General features: G+C 39.9%; 1 protein-coding gene and 4 long non-coding RNA genes across 10 annotated transcripts; 3 read left to right on the top strand and 2 right to left on the bottom strand.

Moving 5' to 3' along the window:
* LOC133741096 (uncharacterized) lies at window positions 1-1,565 on the bottom strand. The gene is made up of 4 exons (XR_009861602.1): window positions 1,217-1,565; window positions 792-865; window positions 419-477; window positions 1-298 (listed from the first exon to the last, which is right to left on the bottom strand). It is a non-coding gene; the product is annotated as an uncharacterized LOC133741096 (long non-coding RNA).
* A 1,606-nt stretch (window positions 1,566-3,171) lies between these two features.
* On the top strand, window positions 3,172-4,360 carry LOC133739358 (uncharacterized). The gene is made up of 2 exons (XR_009860586.1): window positions 3,172-3,942; window positions 4,030-4,360. It is a non-coding gene; the product is annotated as an uncharacterized LOC133739358 (long non-coding RNA).
* Window positions 4,361-10,132: 5,772 nt separating this feature from the next.
* Window positions 10,133-11,003, top strand: LOC133735347 (uncharacterized). The gene is made up of 2 exons (XR_009858952.1): window positions 10,133-10,204; window positions 10,753-11,003. It is a non-coding gene; the product is annotated as an uncharacterized LOC133735347 (long non-coding RNA).
* Window positions 11,004-12,190: 1,187 nt separating this feature from the next.
* On the bottom strand, window positions 12,191-13,595 carry LOC133735626 (L10-interacting MYB domain-containing protein-like). Its single transcript, XM_062163023.1, has 5 exons — window positions 13,584-13,595; window positions 13,403-13,477; window positions 13,203-13,259; window positions 12,856-13,155; window positions 12,191-12,760 (listed from the first exon to the last, which is right to left on the bottom strand). Exons 1-5 carry the CDS (start codon window positions 13,593-13,595, stop codon window positions 12,191-12,193), a joined length of 1,014 nt encoding a protein of 337 aa, XP_062019007.1.
* Window positions 13,596-21,296: 7,701 nt separating this feature from the next.
* Window positions 21,297-24,607, top strand: LOC133738950 (uncharacterized). 6 transcript variants are annotated; one of them, XR_009860381.1, is made up of 6 exons: window positions 21,297-21,823; window positions 21,908-22,154; window positions 22,286-22,334; window positions 22,470-22,562; window positions 22,655-23,445; window positions 24,201-24,607. It is a non-coding gene; the product is annotated as an uncharacterized LOC133738950 (long non-coding RNA). The 6 variants fall into 6 exon arrangements; XR_009860378.1 differs by having other exon boundaries at window positions 21,297-22,154; window positions 22,655-22,711; window positions 23,311-23,445; XR_009860382.1 differs by having other exon boundaries at window positions 21,297-22,154; window positions 22,655-22,711; window positions 23,113-23,445.
* The last annotated feature ends 1,194 nt before the right edge of the window (window positions 24,608-25,801 follow it).

Raw genomic sequence — 25,801 nt, 5'->3', positions numbered from 1 at the left:
TGATCACAATCGTAAGCTAAAATCAATAACTGAAAAATTTGTCATTTTACACATTACAAAAGAATGTAACTCCTACTGATATTGTCTTTGTAAGTAAGTATTGACTTATATTAAAAAAGAATGCTTGCATATTTACCAACAGAAGAAATCATGTAAAGCTATAAAGCACAAAGGAGGTACATTAATTCTCTGCCACCCCCGAAAGTTTAATCTTGAAAACAATATAACATGCTTCTTTCCACTGGGCGCTGGCAGTAGCTTAATCAACTGAGTTCTTAGCAAATTCAATCATCATCCCCTACTTAGAATTATCATTTTAATGATAGAATTAATGTGATCTCCTCAAAACACTCAAAAGTAGAGCATTACTACAGGAAAGCAAAACAGTTTAAATGTACAGTAAAACGCTCTAATGTACCTTAACAATAGGAGATCATTGTTGGATTATAGTCATTGCATCAGAAGATGAGCCATAAGCTGCAAACACCAAAGTTCACTTAATAAAAGAATAAATAATATCTAGGTTTGATTTGACTCTAACCTAATCCTATTGGACAATTGTTTTATTAGAAAACATACATATGTAGTACTAATTCTATGTTGCCGCTTTTCTAGAGGAGATCTATTTATGCAGTAGTAATCAGAATATGGACATGATTAATATTCCTATGGTGTTGTCAAATCAGATTTACATTGGAGAAACAGTTGATTTCTATTTATTTATTTTTCTAGTTAAAACTGAAAGTGAGTATCTCTGATGCTCAAAAGGGTTGAGAACATAAAGGTTATACCAGTTCCAAGACAATATTTACATCTCTGATGCTCCTGCAGAGAAGATGCTACTATGGGATCAACGTCACTACAACTTGACAGGAAAGCAAGTTGGTCAATGAAACTGGAAAAGACATTATTATTGACATCATTAGCTTAATATTTGTTATATTGCTTCACTTTTTACTTATACTTTTGAAATTGTTCTTTTCATAATCAGTACCGAACTTCAAAAAGCAATATAAGAACCATTGGTACAAAAGATTATCAGATGCCAAATGAAGCATTATAGAAAAATGGTCGTTCTCTAATTACATATCATTGTATATAATCTTAAAGTTTTAAGCATCGAGTTAAATACTAATAAAAGAGTAGTACTTGAAGTCCATAACAGACTACGGGCATCATCAAAATAGAAACAGAATAGTTCAGAGAGGAAACTCACCAAGGGAGACATCAATGGAATGAATGGTGTAAAGTTCAGAAGTTCATTTTCTTGCTCCTCGGTTAACATCCTGAGCTCTGCGCTTTTAATCCTCTGTTGTATCCTCAGCCTGCAAACATACAGATATTGAAGTTTAAGTGAAAAACCAAAAACAGGCCCTCTATAGTTTAGAATCTACACATTCATATTAGAAGCACCAAACTATAAGCCACAATTTTATCTCTCAAAATCATTGCTAAGGCGAATTTACACCAAGAAAATCAATTCATAAACTAAGCATTAAAAGAACAAAGATAATGAGAGAGCTCTCTATGCATTGAATTATGCTGGTATAAGAAACAAACAGAACCATCACAAAAGTCCTTTTCCGAAAGGCTAGAGAAGAACCCTGTGACGAGGTTGGTGCTCTCCTCGTCCACAGCGCTTGAAGAAAAAGTCAGGTCAAGGGACTACCCCGACGACTGCACCCCACGGTGCTGGCACGCCTGCGCACACGCTCAAAAGAGACAGTTTGCAAGCCAACTGGTTTTGGAGCCAAACATTTTGGCACGCCCAGTGGGACCACGCTAGAGTCTTTTTGTATTCACCATCATTGGGATGCCAGGGGAGAATCTTTCCCAAAAGAAATTCCTAAAGTGATAAGATGGCCAACGTTGCCACCACTGGCAATACTGACATTGATGACGAGTTCGTGCCCCTCATCATCCCAGAGGATGCTAGCATCGATGAACGACTCCGCATCCTTATGGTCGACAACGACAATTTTCGGAAGCATCTGGCAGCTTCATTCGCGAAATCAGAACAAGCTAAGGCTAAGGCGCATGCACAAAAGCTCGCCAAAATGGCCATAGCACACGCGGCCATAGAAGCTGTACATGGAAAAAATCATCCACAAAATTGTTCTTCTGACAAGAAAATTGTCTCTGAACAAATATCTAATTTCTCCACTGATCAAGCCAAATACGTGGCTACTGATCAGATGCATGGGGGGCAAGATGGAGTCCAGGTTCACCCCCTTGATCAAAAGAAGCAAGTTCATGATCAAGTTAATTATGACTCTGCTACTGAACGTCATGACCATGAAAAGGGTCAAGAGCATGGCCTACTTAATTATCAATTGAGGCATGACCCACCTTGCAAGAATGGCCAGAATAATTATTCTAGTGGCCAATTTGTCCTTCGCGACTGCAAATTTGAGTATCATCAATACAAGTTAACTCTTGTTTACAATTATCAAGCTTCAAATTTCTGGCAAGAGAAATTTATTTATGATACTAAACAGTCCATAGAGGCGTCTCAATATGATGCCTGGAAAGAAAATAGAGGCAAACAAATATTTGATATGCCTATTTTTGCAGAGGAGATCAATTCACCTCTCTTTGGTGATTATAAATTTGATCTCAACATGGAACCAATCTATGATGAGTATGATGATAATTATAATTTAATTATTGGTTCCAAAAATCATATACACCAGTTCAAATTCCTTGAACAAGTGGTCAAATACAATAGCCAATCTGTGGCTTATTCTGAAGACACCATGTTCTATGACATGGTAGTTGGCGACAAAGCCTATCTTGGGACACCGTCATCTCCAAAAGTGCAATTGAAGATCTCGCTTCGTCAACCAACAAAGATACTTGGGGGGCAATATTACTCCTCCTACGAGCCAAATTTCTTCCAATTTTTTGACGCGAAGTATCTTTGTTGCTTTCCTGCAAGCTCTCACAAGAGAGATTTTCGTGCCATAAATTCCTTTGCGTCGGAATTTAGAGTAAGGCATAGATGGCCTCCCCCGTGGCCTTCTAGAGGTTAGCCAAACGCACTGATGCTAGCTTCTTTATTTGCTTCTAATTTTTAGTTTGCATCTTTCTTTTAGTTATCTTAAAAAAAAAAAAAAAAAAAAAAATAGAAAAAGACAATACAAAAAGAGAGTTATGAGGCGCATCAGCGAGTGACCGCGAGCGAGTGGTCACGAAGGAATGACCGCGAAGAGCGCGGGGCCGCGAGCAAATTGGCGCGAAGGAGATGGCCGCAAGCGAGTGGCCGCGAGCGAAAGCAAGCGACCGCGAGAAGAATTAGTTCGCAAAGGAGGCCAACAGTGACATTCAGCGGAGCGAGGAGTTATCAAACGCTCGCGAGGGACATTTTTCTCGAAGGCTATGCTCGCGACCAATTATCTCAAGAAGCAGAGCTCGCTGAATACACTTGGCCTGAGCCTCGCTAGCAAGGTTCGAGCCGGCGAAGCGCTTTGCAGGACTTCCTCCAACAAGATTCACTCTGAGGCGAAGTCGATCTAAAGGCCAGCGAGTGGTCTTCAGCGGACAACCTTCTGCCAATCACTGTGGCAGACGCTGCGGTAGAACCAAGCGGAAGGCTTTCAAGCGATTTCCGGAAGAGTTTCTTCTGGCAGCAAGAAGAAGACAAAATCGAATTGTAAGGTACTCCATATCCAAGAGTTGATTTCTGGAGGCAATTCTCTTGAGCATTCATCAAAAATCTGAGAGTCTGGAATATGCCTACAAAGTGTTTGATGGAAGGCCTGAGAGAAATTCGGCTTCATGGGATTCTACGATTGCGGGGTATGCGATGCAGCGCCTAGCTGGAGGTGCATCAGAGTTGTTGGGTTGATAAAATTTTAGAACGCGGCACTCGTTTTCAATGCAGTTAAGCATGGTAGCAGCTAATTGTTTCTTCTCACCAAGGCAGAATTCTGAATTGCAACGGTATAGTAATAGCTAGTTAATATAGGCCAACCCATGTGGCTTTTGAGTTTACTTGCTCATCGAGGGATTCATCTTCATTGTTATCAGAGGCGATGGAAACTATTTTCCCCAAGTATAGCAGCGATGGTATCGTTGTGGTCCGGTTATAAAAATCAAGTGCCTACAGAGGACCTGTACAAAGAGAAATATATATGGTTCTTTGGTCTCTAGCTCTTATTGGCAGTCCGGAAAGTTTGGAGACTATGCAATGATATGCACAAGGCTGCGGACCGGGGGGCAACACAAAGTCCTGCTTGGACGAAGACAGGTCATGTTCTTCAATCATGTTGCTGAAATTTTAAATTCCTGGAAATATATATTCGAATATTATACACTTGTGTATGTATATATGGGGGAAGGATTTCAAAATTCTGTGGCATGAGACTTGTTTACATCTTTTAGTATCACCCAGGCCAATACTTGTGGCCATGAATTTTTGCCAAGATTTTACTTTGTGAGATGATTTAATGCCAATTATAGTGGCAGTATACACTGATTTGCAGAGAAGGACACTGCGTAGCTCTAACCCTCTTGCAGGTTTCAGAGTTGCAGAGCCAACTTGTGGCTTTTCGCTTGCGTATTTATTGGAATGCCTACTGAGTGGCTTCAGCTTTATGAGAAGTGTATGATTAGGCCATCATCCTTCTGCAATCTTCCGGAGACAATGAAGAAAATATGAGGTGTACAGAGGAACTTTCTTAAGCTTATAATTGAGAACGGCTACTGTCTTGGTCAAGAAGAAATTTATAGAGCAGATGGTTGATAAGGGTCTCCTGGCACTACCTATTTTGGCCTAACCTAATGTGGCTGCAACCCATACATCGCTACAGTTGTGTCCATTAAGAGCAACAGGGGTTGAATATTTGCCTAGCGCACACTGGGGGGCATCAGGGGACTGGTATTTTCGAACTTTTCTTTATGTGGCAGTGTTCTGCAGCATTTTCAACACCAAAGTAAGTGTGTGAGGAAGAACAAGCTGATTTCTGGAACTGCAAGAAGAATCTGCTGTGAGAATGAAGAGCTGGAACCAATTGAGCTCTTTGGAGTTGAAAAAAGAATTCATTTTGCTGAACTAACATCGCTGCCAAGAACTAAAAGAAATTTTCAGAGTTTCTTCCCACAGTAGTCTTGCATCTTCATGACGGAAGTTCTATTGGGAGATAATCTAGCCAGCAAGTGGCTCTAGTGTATGCCAGATACAGTGGCTATAATTGCAGGGGAGAAAAGAAAAGCATAATTGATTCATACTACCGTCAGGGACTTCTATTGCCTTCTGCACATCAAGCTAATTGAGTCGCAGTGGAGGAGCGCATAATTAATTCAAACAGCAGGACCAACACTTCTTCTTGGGCAAAGAAGTTAAGTGGTAATTTTGCCAATTATTGTGGCGAAATCAGAGGTACGGTTTTTTAAGCAACTTAGAGCCAGCGAAGTGGCTTTGATCAATATTCACCTGCAGTCCAGCAAAGTTCACGAGAATGTCCATGCTATCGAGGACTGAGCTCGCGAACCAAAACTACCATGGAAAGTTCTTATGGTCTAAGGTTATTTGGAGATTACTTTATTAACTACGCCAGCATGTGGTTGAAGTTGATAATTAATTACGTTGTATGGTTTCCATCCTATCTTGAATCTGCATGTGAAGACAAACGAAGAGGTGATACATTCTGATTTCTGACACTATATATATATTAAATATATAGCCTACAGAGTGGCTTATATTAATGGTATGAGCTGACTACGGCATGTGCTCATCCACTAAGGACAAGATAGGCTTTGTTGATTAGCCTGATGGTTTATATATATATATATATCTGTATAAAGGGGGCATGATCATGATACTTGAGCCACGTACATAAATTCATGATTTGAAGGAATTATGCTTCCCATGCTTGATTGGAGCTACAATTCATTCGTGCATATATCACTCTGCATGGTATATACATAGGTTGCAGATTGTTCGCGATTTGCGAAGATGCTTGGCATAATTATCAACACTTCACAGTGAGCCAGTATAGTGGTTTGATGCATTTTCATTAACACCCCTGCGGTTTAGTTGCCGCGAGCAAGTGTGGTGTCAGCAAATACTATGGTGGTGGGCTCGCATGGACACATGTGATGGATGTTTATAGTCATGATTCATGCATGATCATCGGGTAGAGCATTTGGGCGTATTCGTTTTACTTGGAAAGCGATGAAAGACATGGTTCGCGAGGGGAGACATTGGTCCGCTGAGGGATACACTTGGCGACCAGCTTCTAAGGGCTGCGAAGGCTATTCATTTGCGATCAAAGGCAGCCTCTTTTAATCCTTTGCACGGGAGGTATTTCAAAATGTTTGTGGTATGAATTTAATGCCAAACTTTATAGTTAAGACTTGTTTAAGGGTCTTAATATCAACAAGGTCAATATCTGTGGCCTTTTATTATTGGAAGCATCCATTCTGTCTTAACATATCAGATCAAGTCCTTATGGCAGATTGCAAGTATCAAGTATTCATGTTTATCACATGATTATCAATCAGTTAATGTGTCGCTTTGATTATGAGTTATCTCGCTGCACGTCGAGATGACTTAATGTCATTCAAGTTTCATGACCTAGCAATTGAGGTCTGTTGGAATATCGGTTGAGCTAATGCAAGTGGCTTTAAAACGACGTTGTTGCAAGATTAGTGCTGACTCAAGACCTCTTCAGTCAAGACGGGGAACTTTGACTTCGAGATCTGGGGGGCAATGTTTGAACCCAAAATAACATTTTTTCCCGACATGGGGAACTCGAAGAAGACCAGGCCAATATCGGTGGCCCAAGTTATATATTTTCGACAAGTTCGGAATATATCGTTTGGAGGCTAAATAAGGCCTACTTAGAGATCAAGCAATCCTGAAGCAAATCTGGATATTCATTGATTTATTATTATTAATTATCAATATATTTGATAATTAATGGTAATTTGTTTGCTTGATTGTCAAGACTTTGCAATGAACGTGAACAGTTTGAGAAGGGGTCAACCATCTTTAATTGTGATTGACAAGGAATATATCTCTTTTTTAATTTGCTTTGGCATGGTGAGACAATTGAGGAAGGCTATCATCCTTCAGTATGCATATACATGCAAGTGAATTATCAAGGGGGCCCCACATATATTGCAATCAAGAGTAGATGGAGCAGATTGAGGAAGGATATAATTATCCTTGATTACATTCAACAGAAGACATATGCATGCAATCCGTGCATATCTAGAGGTGGTGCTCCAGAGGTAATTAATCTTTGCCTATATTCCAGCCATGTACAGAGTCAATCTATTATTGCCTACGATAGTTATCAAAACTATTAAGAGTTTTGATTTGATTCAAGGCCAATAACTGTGGCCTAAAATATAGTATTTCATTCCTATTTGGAAGAGAATCTGCAGCAGCCTATATATAGAGGCTAAAGACGATACAGAAAGGACCTCTCTCATATCAATCAATCCTAGCGATTACAAAGCCTCCCCGGAGCAAACCTTCAACCTCGTTGAAACCCGGTGACCGTGCGCCAGTCCCAGTCTCTCCGAGAGCCGACTGTCAGCATCACCAGACCAACCCGGCGACCGTACTTCCAGTCCCAGTCTCCCCAGGAGCCGACTGCGAGCGCAACCGCCACTGTTACTACCAGCGAAGCAAGGGTAACGCCCTCGCAACCCAGCGAAGCTAAAGTCACGCTTTAGCGCAACCCGTGCTTCTCCCAACTTCCCAGTGATTGCTCTGCTTAGTCTACAACACTAAGTATCGATTCGGTGAACGCAAGAGACCACAACCAAAGTCCTTATCCGTAAGGCAAAAGTCCTTTTCCGAAAGGCTAGAGAAGAACCCTGTGACGAGGTTGGTGCTCTCCTCGTCCACAGCGCTTGAAGAAGAAGTCAGGTCAAGGGACTACCCCGACGACTGCACCCCACGGTGCTGGCACGCCTGCGCACACGCTCAAAAGAGACAGTTTGCAAGCCAACTGGTTTTGGAGCCAAACAAATTGGTTTCTGGTTCACATCAAATGTTCACGTTATTACGCGCATTCATCAAACTTTGAGTAATGCTATTTCTTATTGTTTCCATTTCTTGTGCACCGTGACCATGATATTCTTCTTCTACATCATCATCCATTTCTATCCCACCACTTGACCCATAACCTTCTCTTTCTTCACTGCGGACAAAATGTCTATCACCATGTGCATGTCTCTGTATATAATTATGAAGTGTCATGGTGGCAATGACAATCTGCACTTGCTTATCAAATGAATAACCTTGCATGTCCCTTAAAATCTTCCACTTTTTTTTCCAAACTCCAAATGTGCGTTCTATAACACTTCTAAGAGAAGAGTGTGCTTGGTTAAATACCACTTTTTCATTTCTTGGTTCTTGCCTACGGTATTGTTGAAAATGTTGTCTCGGACCTTTGTAAGGTCCCAAAAACCCATTCATTTGAGGGTATCCGGAATCTACAACATAATATTTTCCTGTAAAATGAAGAAATGTCAAATTTTAACAAAACTTCATTCAAATCATCATAAAATTTGATCTAAAAATAACTATAAATAAATAAAGTTACTGTGAGCCCCAGAAGAATGTATCGAGCTTAGTGGAGATTGTATGAGAAATTATTTAGCGATCTCGATAAAGGTCAAGATGCTCGAGGAAATTTTCAGAATTTTTCATAAAGTGAAATCCTCAATTTAGGAGTTGGATAATAAAGTACACATCACGACGAGTTCGTGGAAATTTTCGGGGAATTTTTCGGATACCCGAGCTATTTATAGCGATTTTCAGAAGTTATGGGATTTTAGAAAAATGATTTAGAGAAAAAGAAATTGCCTCGGTGCGATCTGGACCGTTGATCAAGCACCGCTTGATCCTAGCCGTCCATTATTATTTGGACAACTCTATATAGGTCTGTGAATAGGGGAAAGCCCAGAATGATCGAGAGAGAGAGAGAGAAAACCAGAGTCTCCGACCCGGAACGCGACCGCGACTGGGTCCGACGGAAAACGCTCCTCCGGCCACCTCTCCACGGCGGACAACCGGCAATAGCTTCGTCTCTCTGTCTCTTACGTCCCTGTGGTCTCAGATCATCCATGCAACGATCGTGTACAGAGAATCGACAACGGGAAGCTTCGAACTGTCTCAGGCGATTTCCGTGAGTTCAGGCGATTCCGGCCACCATCTGGGCTGTAATTGGTATGAAAAACTATCTCCTCGTCATGCTCTTCAAGTCTGTGCTACTAGTTTTCAATTTGGATTAAGTTTTGACCATCTCGTTTCTGGTTTTGTGCTCGGGCTGCTGTGTTCTTTGACACCGACAGCTTCTCCGTCTTTTCTGGGCTACATCTCTTGCTCAGCTGCACTTCTAGTCAACAATCGAGGAGTTTGTCGAGTCACTGGTGTGAAATTCATCAGTTCATCACCATTCCAGTCTCGGCAGTGAGTTCTGGGGACTGAGTTTGGATCGATTGAAGTTGATTTCTGATTTTCCAAGGTATAATCCCGACTTTGAATCAAAGTTTGGCACTTGGTGATAATCGGATGTTAATCCCTGAAAGTTGAGGTTTTGGGTTGGCTGTGCTGTAGGTTTGCATGTACAGAATGAGTGTGTATGTCTTGATTTGAAGTGTTGTAGTTTCGATAGCTTGGAGTTTATGTTTGGAATGGATAAGAAATCTGATAATGTGTTGTTAATGGTTGCGTTGATTTGAATCGGAAGGAATTATATTTCAGTTAAGGAGAAAAGTTATGTTTGGGTGTCCTTAGTAATTTGGGCACACCTTGTATAAAAATTGGAATTATGTTGTGTGTCCATAGTAAATTCCATCGAATTACTATGTGACGAAATTATTAAGTAAAGAAAAGAAAATAATATCATGGGTGGCCTTAGTAAATTTGGATGCACCTAAAAGTATTTGGATTTAAGTCGATGTTTGATTTGTTTCGACATAGTCGTAATTGGTCGATATCGTAATTTCAAGTAAAGGTTCGGTAATTTGGGTTAATTATCGAACAAGTCTCGATTGGTCAAAGTTGGTCAACTCCTGGTCAAACCAGGAAAAGTTGGTTTGGACGATATATTAATCTTCGAGATTTCGTTTAACTGTTCAAAAGTTATTAACTATCGAAATGTCGGAATCTAGGACTCCAGTTACCCGAGGAACAGAAGGTTCGCAACTCTCGGAGTACGTGAGAGAACGCATCGGAATCCAGGTAGGGATTCAGGACTCTCCTCGGTTGGTGATTTTCTTTTATATTTTATTAATGTGATGCATGATAAGTGGTATGGGTTGGTTATGTAAAATGCAATGCATACTAACCAATCCGTGAGAAAATGTGTGATGGCTTGAGAGCGAAGGGTGGCTCTGACTTCCTTGGGTTCGATCCCCTTAACCTCCGGAGGGTTAGTTACGCCAGTCGTCCGGGTATTCCGATTGTAATGACGGGCCCGGTACGTGTGTGTAGCTAGGTAGTGGACGCTCTCGCCACGCTTACCTGGTGATAAATTAATTTGAGGTAAGGTCGTGTAGTGGGTCTATGGGACCGGCCATCAGGTAATACTTGGATTTGGCGCCGTATTTATTTAAGCATCATGCATCGGTTTTCAAGTTGAAAATCATTAAAGTTTGTCGTTCTTTTAAATATTTGGTTTAAATATGTTTTCATACTGGGCAGCCCAAATGTTTGTTTATTGGTTTTGAGTCTAGTTGAGGTAGAGTTCCTGTTGAGCAGCGAGGACGAAAGCTCACCCCCTACAACAGTATGGATGCAGGTACTGTGCACTGGTGACGGGACAATGGCGGACGGAGCTGGGTGTGCGGAACAAGTTTGGTAAACCGCCTTCTGGGCTTTATTCTGCTTTTTATTTCTCGAACTTTGTGTCCCGGAATTCTTGGGTCAAACGCGGTTAAATTCCTAGTCCTTAAATCTTGTGCCTCCTGAGTGAGCATTCATTTCAAGTCTGGACGAACAAAATGATTTTTGGGCAACTCAAAGATTTTCACCTCAAAAATATTTCTAGCTTTCGCTGTGTTTTACGAAAAGTTTTCAAACAAAATGCCTAGCGGTTCTCTAGAATGTAAATTGAGCGTTCGATTTATGTTTTAGAGGCTCGCGGCACTGTGACGTGCTTAAGCTGGTGAGGTGCAGCTTGGGGCGTTACAGTTACCTGGAGGAGGTTTAGGAAAATTCATTTCGTGATCTCGAAGTACCGATAGAAACACTCTTGTATCATGAGCAGACCCTTCCCATCCCGCACATACATAGATAAATTGCATATAGAAATTACATGCCGCCATAACATTTTGTGTTGGTATTCCTTTTCTACCAATGTACGGTATTTGTTTTTCAGGAGCTATAGAAGCGGGAATATGCACTCCGTCGATAGCGCCGATGCAATCCTGTAAATAATGATGTTATTTGTCAATTAATATAAGTAACTAAATTGTGAAATAATTTACTAGTAACGCATGACAAATACCTTAAAATGAGGCATGTATCTGTTATCCCTCATTATCTCCGGTGCAACACCATTAAATTCATTCTCCGAAGGCTTGATTATATGTTTACCTAGTTGACACAAATGATCTAGTGCTTGTCAGAAATATCTACAAACAGTTTCAGTAGAATGTTGAAATCGTTCTGCTACATTTCTAATTCCACATCCCTGTCCTAGGCACCACAATAGCATTCCCATAACTTCAATATGACTTGTTCTGTTTGAACCCAACACCCCAAATTTAACTTCCAAATCACTACATAAACGATAAAATACTTCCTTTTGCATTCTAAAGGCATTGTAACACCGACTGACATTCCCTTGTAATACTTCCATTATCCACTTATTACCTGTTTGAGAAGATACCATGCAAGGAGTTTTATGAACATAGTTCATGTAATAATGTTGAATGAGCAAAGCATTAAATTGTACACTTCGTAAGAATATCTCCTCCTCCACTTCATCTACTTCCGAATTGTTCATATTTCAATCCAAAACCTGCAAATTTAAATGTAAATATGATATGATATAAATGTGATAAATATAAACTAAATCATTAACAAGAAGCAATGAACAAAATTCACCAAATTCCATATTTATAATCCACATGATGAAAAACATGTAATCAAATTCAATTCTCATAATTAAAAACAATGCTGAAACAAACAACAAACATAAGCTTAACCAAAGACAAGATAAGCTTATTTTTCGTTCATCTCAAATTTCAGCCACTCCAACTTCACGTTAGGATCTTCCATAGTGAAATACATCTCTCTCTTCTCTGGACTTAAAAACAGTCGAGTGGCAAAAAACCACAATCTATTACCCTGCTCGATACCAGGCAATGAGGTGACATCCTTCATCACGTCCTTAATAGTGGTGCCTCCACCTTCTACACTTTTATTGATCATGGAAGTTGCTGTGCTCCTACTCTCAATTGTCTCACACATTCGATTAATTTGTTTAGCCAAATGAGCAGCACCTCCCACCTTTTCTTTTTTTGGTACTACTCCTTTACCTTTCTCAGCTCTCTCATTTCTTTTTCTTTTAGGCAGAGTGGGGGCCAAATCATCATTATCCTCAGAGTCACCACTACCTTCAAGGTTCACCTCATTGTTACCTTGCTGTGGACTTCTAGGGATAGGTAGTGCAGAAGATGGTGAATATGCATGCTGACCAGTGGCTGAAATACCCATGAACATCTTATCCAACTTGTCTTCAAAATCGGGTGCAATTCCCTTTTTCTTTAACTTTCCATATTCATTGTTTTTCTGGACAAAAAAATAAATAAATAAATCAAACGATGTTCAATGTATCTCAAATGAAGTACAATTGTTAACCAAAATAATTAAATTGATTTACATACCTCAATCTTGAGGCGCCACCACTCATCGGATGCATCTATAGTTTGACGCCTGTGATCCCACCCAAGACCGGTCTCTTTTCCCTTCAATTCTTTCCATAATTTCCATTGATCTTTGAGGGAATCCCATTTATTTTTCAGTTGTTTTCTAGTATATTCTTTGCCCGTTTCTTTAGAAAAATTATTGATTATATTCACCCATCCCTCCGGATTAAAATGAGTATGTGGACGATTATTGTTATCCACCTCCTTGATACATAAGTCACAAAAAACATCTACTAAACCATCATTCCAAACAGCCATCTAACACAGATAAAAACGCCAAAAATTAACAGCCCAAGCTTTAGTACCAACCCCAATGCATAATCAATGATATGAAGATAAGCTTTAGATGCAATAACAAGAAACTAAAGCAGTGATAAGAAAACATAAACATCAACAACAGACAATGAAAAAAAGGTAGCTATAAGAAAATGAATAAAGTAGCTGCACCATCATTTACATATTCCTAGCTTTCAAATTTTCAACTTTCCATGTCCATCATCATTACCTCTAGGAAAGGGTAAGGGCCTAATATTTCTATATCATGCAGAAAGCAATGCGCCAATCCTAAATCAATGAGCAACTACACCAATAAAACCAAGTCAATTAAAGAACTGAATCCTAAAACTCGAAACCTTGAGCCTTGAATCCCTAACTCCACATTCAGGAATCAAATTAGACTAACATACCATCAAGTCCATTAATCAAACAATGCTGCCTAATTATATAACTAGTCACTCAACAGATTAAGACAGACAGTGGAGCACAAAGGGGCCTGCTAAACCGCGTATTAGAGACAGAACTTTCAGTTCTTTCACTCCTCTGACATTCTCTTATTTTTCCTCTATGTATTCAATTAACCTCATGAAACCCAATTTGAAAGTGCATCAAGTTCATCACAGCCCATACAAATTCACTTAACCATTTTGCTAAACATTCCCACAACTACGAAAATCAAAACAAATATAACAACAATTTGATTAAAGATAAGAACGAAGCAGAGGGAGAGAAACTGACCTGAATATCGAAACTGTCAAGTAGCCTTGCTTGATTGAGGCTTCAATTTCACTTCCGAAATCCTGATGAGATGCAAGTGAGGCAGCTTTAGAGGCAGATCGAGATGCGGCGACTGATGGGTTCTGTGATTAGAGGGAGATCGAGATGCGGCGACCGAGATGCAGCGACTAATGGGTTCTGTGATTAGAGGGAGATCGAGATGCGGCGACCGAGATGCAACGACTGATGGGTTCTGTGATTAAAGGGAGATCGAGATGCGGCGACTGTGATGCGTTCTGTGATGAAGGAGATGGAGATACTGATACATCGAGGGTTTGATGGCAGATGATTGTAATTGGTTCAACCAACGGAGGGTAGAAACCGGGATTTAAAAAAATTCATTAATGTACAGTAAATACTGCTACAGTGCTCACCGAGCTTCTGGCTTCTAAAAGCTGGGGGGAGCCAGCTTTTGCTTTTAGATAGAAGCTGGGGCAGCTTTTTCCAAAAGCTGAGGATAAGCTCACTCACCAAACGGTTGTTGCTCTTGTGCTTATAAGCGGGGGAGCAAAAAAGCCCCCCCAAACATAGCCTATACCTAAGCAAAAACAGTTTGCCTTCATAGGCGATACTTACTACCCTACGTCGAGCACACAATTATGGTACAATGAGTAGCAAATGCTTCTAAAAGGCCTATAGAAGAGCTCTCAAAGGTATAGACTATAAAACAAACTCATACAGAATATGTTGTATTGTTTCGTAGACAATCCGTTGTATTCACGTTTTAATTTGAAACAGAGCTATAAAAATAAATTTTGAAGTTTATATAAATAAATAAAAATTGCCGGACTTCTCACCATGCTACTACATTTAAAATTGTCTAAGTAGTACATCTACATACTTCAAATGTATAAAAAAAAAACCCTTAAATATATAGACATGCATACATACGTACAGAGATTATATGCTTATAATTAATACGCATTATTGTTTGAGCCCAAAAGTATTTTTGGCATATCCTCTAGAGGATTGTGCATAGCGGGCCTGTCACGCCCCAAATTTCAATCACAATTAAGAGAAAAAAATCAATCAAACACAAGAACTCCGAGCGTGATGGTTCAGACATCAACAAAACAGCTAAGAAAATTTTCCTTTAAACAAAGGCAACTAGCTATGTCCCGAACCCACAATGTGATACAGACTCGTTCTTTAGACTCACATATTACAATACACAGAGTTTGCGAATTAAATTGCGTTAACAACATAATAAGAAACCGCTCCTCAGAGCTTACTACACAGCGGAAGTCTTAACAACAGTAAAGCCACAAAATTAGCTAGCTTCCTACCCGATCAGCTGCTACAAGGTCTCAGCTTCAGCCACGATTTCCCTGACCTGCAGGATCAACCCCTACACCATCGAATAGTGCACCGGGTTGCCACACAACAAACCCGGTAAGCTTATGAAAGCTTATATGAGTAAACTCAAAACCACAAAGCAGAAACACATTCTTAAGTCACCTCAACCTAAACAACGATAAGAACATAACTCACACCTACAACCATCAATTTCACATCCTTCCATATCATGCTTACATAAGTCAACTCGTGACTAAAACCACATGCTCAGATTCTCAGCCTAACATCCAATTACACAAATTTCAGTCAAACAGAACCTCCTCAAGCAATGTTTGATACCATTTTAACGCACTACGGCGAATTCCAAAATCCCACTCATTTCCTCCCCATTGGAAGCCTTTGTCATCAACATGACATCAAGGTGAAAATCAATGAATCACCTTCTTATCCTCACCACCAAGCACAATCGCCACCACTATGGCCTTTAAGATCAATCAAACCATCAACAAATAAAACCAAGAAGAAAACAAGGCAACCACAATTCAAAACAAAGTGAAACAATTCATAGTAACCCCTGCGTATAGTTTTAGTTCAGGAGGTTATATTAAAACAAACAATTCAAGTCATCGCAATCATCACAACCCCATACTCAGACATCTATAGGTAGCTCTGACCATCACAGCAGTCCTCTCGATTGTTGTTAACTTAATAACAATTCAACTCCTCTACAGAGCAATCATCACACTAATCATCACACAGATAGCAATCATCCTACTGATCATCACACAGATTCCGCCGGTCATCACACAGATAGTAATCATCCAACTGATCATCACACACATTTCGCCGGTCATCACAAAGATATTCTCACATGCTTTACACAACAATCATATCAAAGATCATCACACAAATGTCACCAATTCATTACACAGATATTCCTACACAAGCTTTACATGACAATCATCACAAAGATTCATCACACTGATTTCACCGATCATTACATAGATATTCCTACACAAGCTACCATATCTTAAATCTCCAATTAAGATGGTCATACTAGACCCATGGTATCTCAACAAATGAAATTTTACAATCACCACTCAATACACAATTTCACTATTTCCAAACGATGATGAACTCAATACATCAAATATTGCTCATATCACAACAATGCACCAATACATATATGTATCATGTAAATATATATATACGTAGTCATCCACTCAGGAATACCACGAATACCAACTATAGTCATAGTTAAACTAATAACTCCAAGACAATATGATAACTATGCTCATAACGAATATTGTGAGATTTACTAACCTCTGAATCCCGCTGTGTCTTCACAAGCTACCCAAGATAAGCACAATCGTCCCAATCCACTCAACACAACTCTGTAAAGTACCTAATCACATACGATCCCAACTTAGTACACGAAACACAAGCGATTAAAGTCTGAAACCCCCGTTTTGAACTAAAACCACAAAAGTGACACCAATCGAGGCGAAACCACATCCGAGACCACCCAAAGTCTCCGGAATACTTCTACGATCGATATGTCAAAACCATAAGTCGATCGAACACTCGAATCCTCACGGATCGATTAATCGAATGGTTCGAAACCGTAAAAATCATAACATACTCATTCGATCTCCAAAATATACAATCTATATATTGAAATACTCGTATTGACGAGTAGATCACAATAAGGAGCAGAAACTGCCCCTGAGTGGCCGAAAGCTGCTGCAAAAAGCCGCCACAGAATGTGGCAGAGCCGTCGCCGACCTCCAAATTAGGTGGCGAGACCTATGCCAAACTCTTCCTCTCAACATGCACATCAACATTCATAACTAGCACAAAGTCTAAATCAAAGCCATTTGGCCGGAATTTACTTCGAAAGATCAGAAAATCGATGAACCCTAGAATCCCAATCTTCAAAATTCGATCTCCACAAGTTGAATCGTTGCAAGCCACCTTAAGAGAAACCTTCCCTAGCCTCTGGGCTACAAAACACCTCAAGAAACACCGGCTATGGTGGCCGGAATGGTCGACTCCGATCAAGGCGATTTACAGCGCCGTCGCCCCACTTCTTGGCCTTGCTTCTCGGTCCACAGCTCGTTTCGTGCTCGATTGCCACCACAGACTTCAAGAGGAGATCGAGGCGAAGAAAACCCAATTGGTTTGGCGTCCTATGGTGGCCGGAGGAGGGAGAATTTGGCCGGCGAAGGGAGGAGCTGCGCGTGGGCTCGGGGATAGAGGAGAAATAAAAAGTTTCCGAAAATGGAAACTTGGCTTATTCTGATTTTTTCCGGAAATTTTCCTATTTAACTAAAATGGAATCTTTTTCCGATGGCCATAACTTCTTCATACGAACTCCAATTTCTGCATCTACATATCCACGAACTCGTATCGACGCGCTCTACAACTTTCGTGAAGGAAGTTTTCAGAGAAACCCAACGTATAAAAAGTCAACCTTTGCGCCCCCAAGTACTGGCATGAGTACATTTTGCGCCCCCCCCCCCCCCCCCCCCCAATTATTTTTTGTACTTCTGCAAATAAGCTCACTGGAACTTAGACCTCCTTGGCCACTGCCCTTTACAATGGCCGCCGCATCGGTCTTGGGCAACCTGCTCTGGGTTCGCTCTTTCGAGCCCTTTATCAGGCCACTACTTTGGTTGGTACACAAAAATTAGCTCAACAAAGCGAGCCACTTGGTACATAATGATTTTTGGCTCCGCGAAGTGAGCCACCCAAAAGTTTGACAGAAAAAGATTTGATGCTGAAAAAATAACGAAGTCAAGCTTTACACTAAAAGGAATTAAGGCCACATAATTTGAGGCCTAGTATAATATAGTGTTGCCCCCCCAAGTCTTGCTAAGCGAGGCGAATACAATGAAGTGGGGCCTTAGGAATAGGCCCTAACGAATGGAAGTAAGCGAGCGTGGGAAGACTAAGTTTGCCCCCCAGACCTCGAAGTCATAAGTCCCAGTCTTGACTGAAGAGGTCTTGTTTTAGCACTGTTCTTGTAATAACTGTTGGATCATAATTCATATACATAATTGTGCCCTAAAACATGAAAATTACTTGTTCTAAAGTCCAATTTAATGTTAACTAATCCAATTTCATTATTTTCCTAATCTTGTACTTTACTTAATCTTTGTGTTTATTTATATATATTTATTTTCCTTATCATGTTAGGAAATAATGGAGAAGAGAAAGTGAGCTAGACAAGAAAGGAGGGGTAGCCGCCTGACCAAACGAACTCCGAATGAGTTGAAACTTTCTAGATTCATCCTAGACATCCCAAGAATTATTTGTTATGAAGAGTACCAGAGATAGTTTTGAGTGGAAAGCCTTCAAACAGTCAGTCCAATTTTCTAAAAGACGAAAACTGGAAAACCTGACCTGTACGTATTTCAGAAGCATTTACGGCCGAACCACAGTGAATTTAACTCTGAAATTTTATCAGGATGATCTACACTCATGGAGGAACATTTGATATGAAGAAGTCAGAGGCTCATTCTGAAGTCTTGGTGGAGAATTAATTGAAGGAATAAAGGGGCAGAAAGTGACCTAAAACCAACTCAACATTCATCATGTTCATGTTTCCCACCCACATAAAGAAAGCTAGATGCTTTTCTCTTTTTCCTTGGATATATTTTTCTAGAGTTTAATATATCATCATCACTTCCATATTTCTGCACCTTCATGCTTTGCTTTCATTTCATCAGTACTCCATCTTTTCCATATTTTACAAACCACTTCCAGACTCCACTTTCATTATTTTTCTTCTACTCATCATTTCACTCTTCTTTTTCTTCCCTATATAAACACCTTCTCCTCTCACTCTCAAAGATATTCCTTCATCCATTACATCTTCTTTCTCTCTTCATCTCCTTCATAAAACCTCCATATCCACCTCTCAAAATCCAAACTCATACTATCCATACTACTCTATCTCCCCCATCACCACCACCACCATTACTTATCCTCTACCTCCATTAACACCATCACTACTACATCATTTCTCCACTCTCTTTTCTATCATTATTTTCTCCATCTAGTCCACCTATTCACACAATACATAATACAAGCTTCACTATCTTTTATCATCAATGCTTCAAGAGCAAGAAGGAGAGGGAATCACCACCACCACCAAGACGTGAGCTTGGGGACCATCCGACACACCACTAAGCCAACTCTATCCCTTTTACTCTAGATTATATTTTGGTGTTTAATTTGATTATGAAGTTAGTATATGTAATTATGAGTGAGTAGTACTTTGTTGGGGCTAGGGTTGAAAGCCCTAGCCAATCTTGTATGAATTGATGTTTTAATTTACATTTGATGTTATTTGTGATTTTCATCTTCATATGCTAATTCAAGAAGTGAATGCATTCATTCAAACTTAACTACTTTGAATGTGTTGTGTTTGTCATCTCATGAAAAAATGTTCAGGGAGTAGTTAACCTTGAGCATTGATAGCATCCTCTATGTGCATGTGAAGGTTGTGAGTTAAAATCACCTAGATGTAGGATTGGTTTGCTTGCATGATTATTTAAACTCAAAGATTTATGCATCTAGGAACAATGAATTGAGACTTAACCGGTAATAGGATTTGTTCTTAGGTAGTTAATTCTAGACTTATCCGGTTGGAATTGATAACATTAAAGGAGTTTAAGCCTTTGTAGTCTTATCCGGATGCAAAGAGGGTAATTGGGAAATTAGAATAGCATCACTTGTATTTGAACTTCAATACTTGCAAGAGAGGTTAGTTGTAGACAATCCAACCCCTAACTTCATCCATTATATTACTAGTTTTAGTTTAGAGTAGTTTAGTTTACATTTGAGCATTTATTTTAATTTGGTTCACTACTCTATCCAACAAACAATTTCACTATCACCACAATGCACATACTCACCATGAGCCTAGATTTCCTTGTGAATTTAGGTTTGTGATTGTACATTTGCATATTCTATCTCTCCTTAGGTTAACACCCTAGCTAGTGAAAGGAATCCAATTCTCGTGGGTTCGAAAACCTTTCTTAAATCCCTATACTATTACTTGTACCCCTTATACTTGAGGGTGGCTATTTGGCTAATAATAATGTCACTTTAAAGCCACTTGCATTGGCTTAACTGATAAGTACAAACTTGAAATCACTTGACTGATTCCATATAGGCCTTTAAATAGGCCATGGAGCTTGAATGCCATAATCTAAACCACCATGACGAACAGTGAGATAGATTCAAAGAATGGCACCTGCCATGTAATTCACATGAGTACATTGGACTTTAATCACATGTGATGTAGAACCTGATAAGGACTTTGATGGGTTCTGGACTTTTCTTCCCTGCTCAAGTTCCTGAATATAGGCATAAAAGAAGTATTCCTCACGGACAGATCTCTCATAGACCTGCATATAAAAAGGCCACAGGTATTGGCCCAAGTGATACTAAGACACTTTAAACAAGTCTTGATTTGTAAAGTTTGGCATTAAAATCATGCCCCTATGTGCCCCCCAGTTTTGATATTTGGAATGAAGCAAGTTGAGCTAGGGATTGGTGAAATTTGGGGAGGGTGGAGTGCCCTCCATGCGAAGGAGGCTGCTTTGGATTAAGAATGAGTAGCCTTCGCCTTCCCTGGTGGAAGCTTCCACTACTACAAAAATTGAATCAGACGACGCCTCTCACACGACGCATTATACTTTTCCGTCGTCTGATTGATTTTTATTTATTCATACGTCGTTTTTACAAAATCTGTCTTCTAATATAGACCGATGAATTAGTTCAGAAGGCGTTTTAGGACAAAACCGTTGTGTGACGCAAAAAAAAAATTGAGCGGCAAGTTTCCCACCATGTAAGTGGTGCCGAACCCTATCTCAAACTCAAAATTTCCCCCCAACATGTATCGATCACCCTATACCCTAAACCCAAATTTAAAATAGCTGCATTCAGACCACATTTTTTTAAAATTCCGTTGTGGGAGTCGTTGTCTAAATTGATAGAGCTTGTCCAAAATTAATATAGGTCGGGCTTGAAACCCCACTTACGCAAAAAAGGAATAAAAAACCCAAAGCTCCTTCCCCACTCTCTCGATAGAGACTCAAAACCAAAACGCAAAGCTCCTCCCTCTCTCGACAGTCGACAGCGTTTCCCCAAAACTAAACCCTCGCTCTCCCAAATCCTCACTCTTTCCCTCAGCTTTCTAGGGTTTCAATTTTCAAATCCCCACCATACTCTGTCTGGATCCCCAAATTTCAAATCCTTAATTTTCAATTTTCAAATCCCCCAGATCTGGCTGAAGGTTTTGGTTTGGGCTTGGAGAAAAGAAGTGCAGTAATGCTTGGAGAGCCAACATAAACACGAAGGACATCCAAGACTTGTTCGAGCAGTCAACCAATGATGCTCTCTCCGGCGGCAGTCTCTTTCCGATCCATTACCACCTTTAGTGACTTGATTAGGGTTTCAGGTTTCGCTTCTTTCTCACTAATCGATCCAATTTCTAACGCGTTTGCTGCCTTACGATTGCGAGAAGCGAGTTTGCGAACTCAAAATCGGAAACAAAGCCTTTCAGGTCACTATTTCGATATTTCTGATTTCGTTTCTAGTTTCAATTGGCTAGGGTCACCACCCAAATTCGCCTTCCTCTCTCTGTCAGAAAACCAAAACAAAAGATGGGACTGGGATAGCAGTGGCAAATTCCGTGGCTGGAAGAAGTGAAATATTCTGTGGTCCAAAATACCCATACAAGATCGTTCCAAGATTTTTCAAAATCCAGAAACACCTGCCCGAGGGTCACAATGACAACTCGAATTGCTCCGGGAGTCGGAGCGAACTTGCTCGGTCAACATTCCGCCTAGAGAAACTAGGGCACCATTGCTAACGTCGGCAATCTCGACCCTCAGGTTCTCTTTCTCTTTCTATTTCTTGATTTGCTTGACAATTAGAAATTTGAGCAACTAGGGTTTTGGCATCGAGTTCGTTCCACTTGGTTTTGTATACTGGTTGTTGATTTTCTTGTTTGGTTGGTTTTCAGGTTAGTGAAGAATTGTTGTGGGAGCTGTTTGTTCAAACCGGTCCTGTTGGTATGTATCTGATTATAAAGCTTTCTTTGTGTATTTAGTTGCTCTATATCCCATCTATTAATGAAAATAAAAGAAATTGAATTGATTAAGATCTGTTAAAACTACTAATGGTACTCTATGCTTATTTTCGTGCAGTTAATATCTATGTTCCCAAAGATAGAATTACGAACCTTCATCAAGGACACGGATTCGTGAAGTTCCGAAGTGAAGATGATGCTGATTACATAGGTTTTCATTTTCTCAAGTTATTGAATAGCTCCCTGATTCCTATTAAAGATGTTGTTTCTGATTGTAAATTTGTTGTTTTGACTGCTATGCAGGCAATCAAGGTGCTTAATATGATCAAGCTTTACGGAAAGGCAATTCGTGTAAATGAGGTATGTAATTCTGTTTTCCCTAGCTTCAGAATCTTCTAGTTGTCTAGATCACATGTTTCAGATTTTGATGGTTATGAAATTCTTTACAAGCATAAGCACAATTTTTTTGGGCAATTGTAAACTTATAATATGAGTAGTGATTCTGATATATAACTTCTGGTCAAGGAAGAAAAAGACTTGCTCAGTTGACTGCTTCATCATTGAACTATAATGGTTTTATTCTTTAACAAAGAAGGCTAGCCTCTAGCCCTTATCTTATGCACTAGTCTATTCTTCACTGGCTAAGCAAGGTAAGTGTAGCTGGTCCCAATAAAAAAAAAAGTATTCAATTCCTAGCAGGCCCCAAATTAGGGACTGGAATTGGGTATTGGCTTTAGATTTGATTCATTTTCTCTGGTTAGGTATTTCGATTCACTTTGCCTGAGGTTGGCACCTACTTATTTAAGGTCTGCAATCTCTATATATAATGAGGTTTTTTATTAAATGAATCTTGTCTCAACTATCATTTTTGTCTTCCTCCCCTCACATTCTTTCTTTACAAAAATGTTACAAATGAGCACTTAATGATTGATGTTTAAGTTAATTTTTCATTTTTCAAGTGCAAGTAACTCTATGGTGGCATGCTCACATCTTTTGGCTAAGAGCCACTATCTATGGAGCTATTGTCATTCTGCCCAAACAAGGGACTGGCTTTCCTTTTCCTCAGCCTTACAGCGAAACTAATCTTATCTTAGGTGAGTTTGAGTTTTGAACTTCTTGTTAGCTATTAATCTCTCATAGGTGCCTTGCACCTTTTTCTTGTATACTAGTAGATAAATGCCAATACAGCTAATTGCACAAATGTTCTTGTTGGGAGTGCGGGAAGCAAGGAAAAGGTGAGTCACTGGTACTCCACAGATCAATGAATGTTTTAGTTGGGATTCCATACCTGTGAGTCTGTGACTCAATTGCACGACTGTTTATGTTAAATGTGTCGAAACATGTCTATAGTGATGTCTTTCTAAAATTCTCTATAGTGAAGTACCAAATTCTGGGAATTCAAAGATGGAAACATACATACATTACTACATGATTTAGGGTGACCGGCCAATGCTCTTTTCCCTACATTACTACATAAAAGAAGAGTGTTGATATCAATTTAATTAGTCTTATTCTGGTACCTGCTGCACTCAATTAAAGCAGTTCTACTGTTGTGTCGCCTCATCTGATTGAACAACTCTAGTTGTGAAAGTATAGCACATACATGATATGCCTAGCTCTGATACATGGTACATAGTAAATCCAATGACTTGTATGCTGTGATTCTACGTTTAGTATCCAATATTCAATTGACTTTGTTACCCTTTTTATATACTGTGTTAATATGTGGATATACAATTTCTTGGAGCTAAGGTTGATCTGCTATGAGAACCTTGGTGGTAAAAGGAAAATGTGAAATTCAGTATCCTTTTGAGGCATGAAGTTTTGACGTGGTGGTTTTGTTCTGTAGGGAGAATTGGAAAACCTATCTTTAAAAAGCACATTTCTGGCCAAGTTTGTCGTGGTGGTTTTGTTCTAAAAACAATGATCCAAGTTTGAAGGCTGCTTATAAACTGGACAATCATGTGGAAGATGGAGCAGCGATGAAAGCTTTTGAAGTGATAGAGAGAAATTTGTTGAGCTAGAAGTTGTACTGAGGCTAGAAGTTGGTCTTTTTTGGGTTGGCCTTAATTGCAGTTCTCCTATAGATGTGATTATGTGACATTTTTAGGTACATTTGTAGATGTATTTTGCTATAAGAGTTTCAAATATGTGATCCCTTATTTTGTGGATACAATTAGCATTATTGGATCCATTTAGATTGTTATGGGATTATAACAGCTTTCTATTATGATTAAATTACTATTCTTTTGGTCATTTTTGCTTCCTGAATCTGAATTTTGCCATTACAACAATAGTAGGAACATATGCCATCTGATGAGGTTTTTAGGGTAGAATCAAACAAAATTTCTACAATTCAGACAACGGTTTGTATTGCTACCATTGTTGGATACACACAGACATCAACTATTAAGAAAAACCATGGTCTCAATTGTCATGGTACAACAGTTCGAGTTATATGTGTCGTGTGAAAGCACACATGCACTGTATCTTTAAGTCATCACACCACATTTTATGCTGGAAGAACTGTCGTGTGTATACAATTCACACAACGTCTTTAAAATAAAAACTGACTTCTGAACAACAAAGAGACAAGGCTGGAATCCTAAAAACCGTGGTATGAGTAGAAGTCACACCACCGCATATTTTTGTCGACAGCATATCGGCAGATCTGCCGGTCCATCAGACGACGAAGTCAGCTGCAAACCGTCGACCCAATGATCGGTATACGACGGTTGAAAACCGTCGTCTGACAATGTTTCATCAGACGACGCCTCGATAGACCACGGAAATGCAAAACGTGAGACGACAGTTTTAAACCGTCGTGTGAAGCCTTTTGTGTAGTAGTGTTCACCAGGTGTACAGCAGCATATATCTTCCAGGCGCGAACGAGTAGGCCAATTCATGTGGAGTAGGCGGAGGCGAACGAGTAGGCGCGAACGAGAGGAGCGAGCTCATCAGAGGAGGTGGAGTCGCCGGTGGCTCTATTAGCCATCTTGTCTGTCTACGTGTCAAATTATTTGGCTGCGAGTCTAGATTAAAATTCCTAGACACTTCTTCCTCAGAAAGACCACGACAAGCATCACTTTTATGCGGTTTGTAGTTGGAGGTCTTGTGTTTTGGGAAGTTTAGGAATTTCTTTTTGGTAAAGATTTTCCCCTGGCTTTCCAATGATGGATGCAAAAAGACTACAATGTCGTCCCACTAGGCATGCCAAAATGTTTGGGTTAGCCCTAGTTTAGGTTAGTAAACAGTCTCTTTTGCTGGTGATGATTGCGCGAGCGTGTCAACACCAAGGGTGTAGTCACCGGGGCGTCCCTTGACCTGACTTCTTCTTCAAATGTTGTGGATGAGGAGAGCACCAACCTCGCTGCAAGGTTCTTTTTTATGCCTTACGGATAAGGACTATCGTTGTTGACTTGATACACATATACGCAAGCGCACGTATCG

The sequence above is a fragment of the Rosa rugosa genome, chromosome 3 (genome assembly GCF_958449725.1).
Source record: "Rosa rugosa chromosome 3, drRosRugo1.1, whole genome shotgun sequence".
Classification (NCBI taxonomy): domain Eukaryota; kingdom Viridiplantae; phylum Streptophyta; class Magnoliopsida; order Rosales; family Rosaceae; genus Rosa; species Rosa rugosa.
The sequence above is the reverse complement of the archived record's forward strand: the minus strand, read 5'-3'. Positions and strand labels throughout refer to the sequence as shown.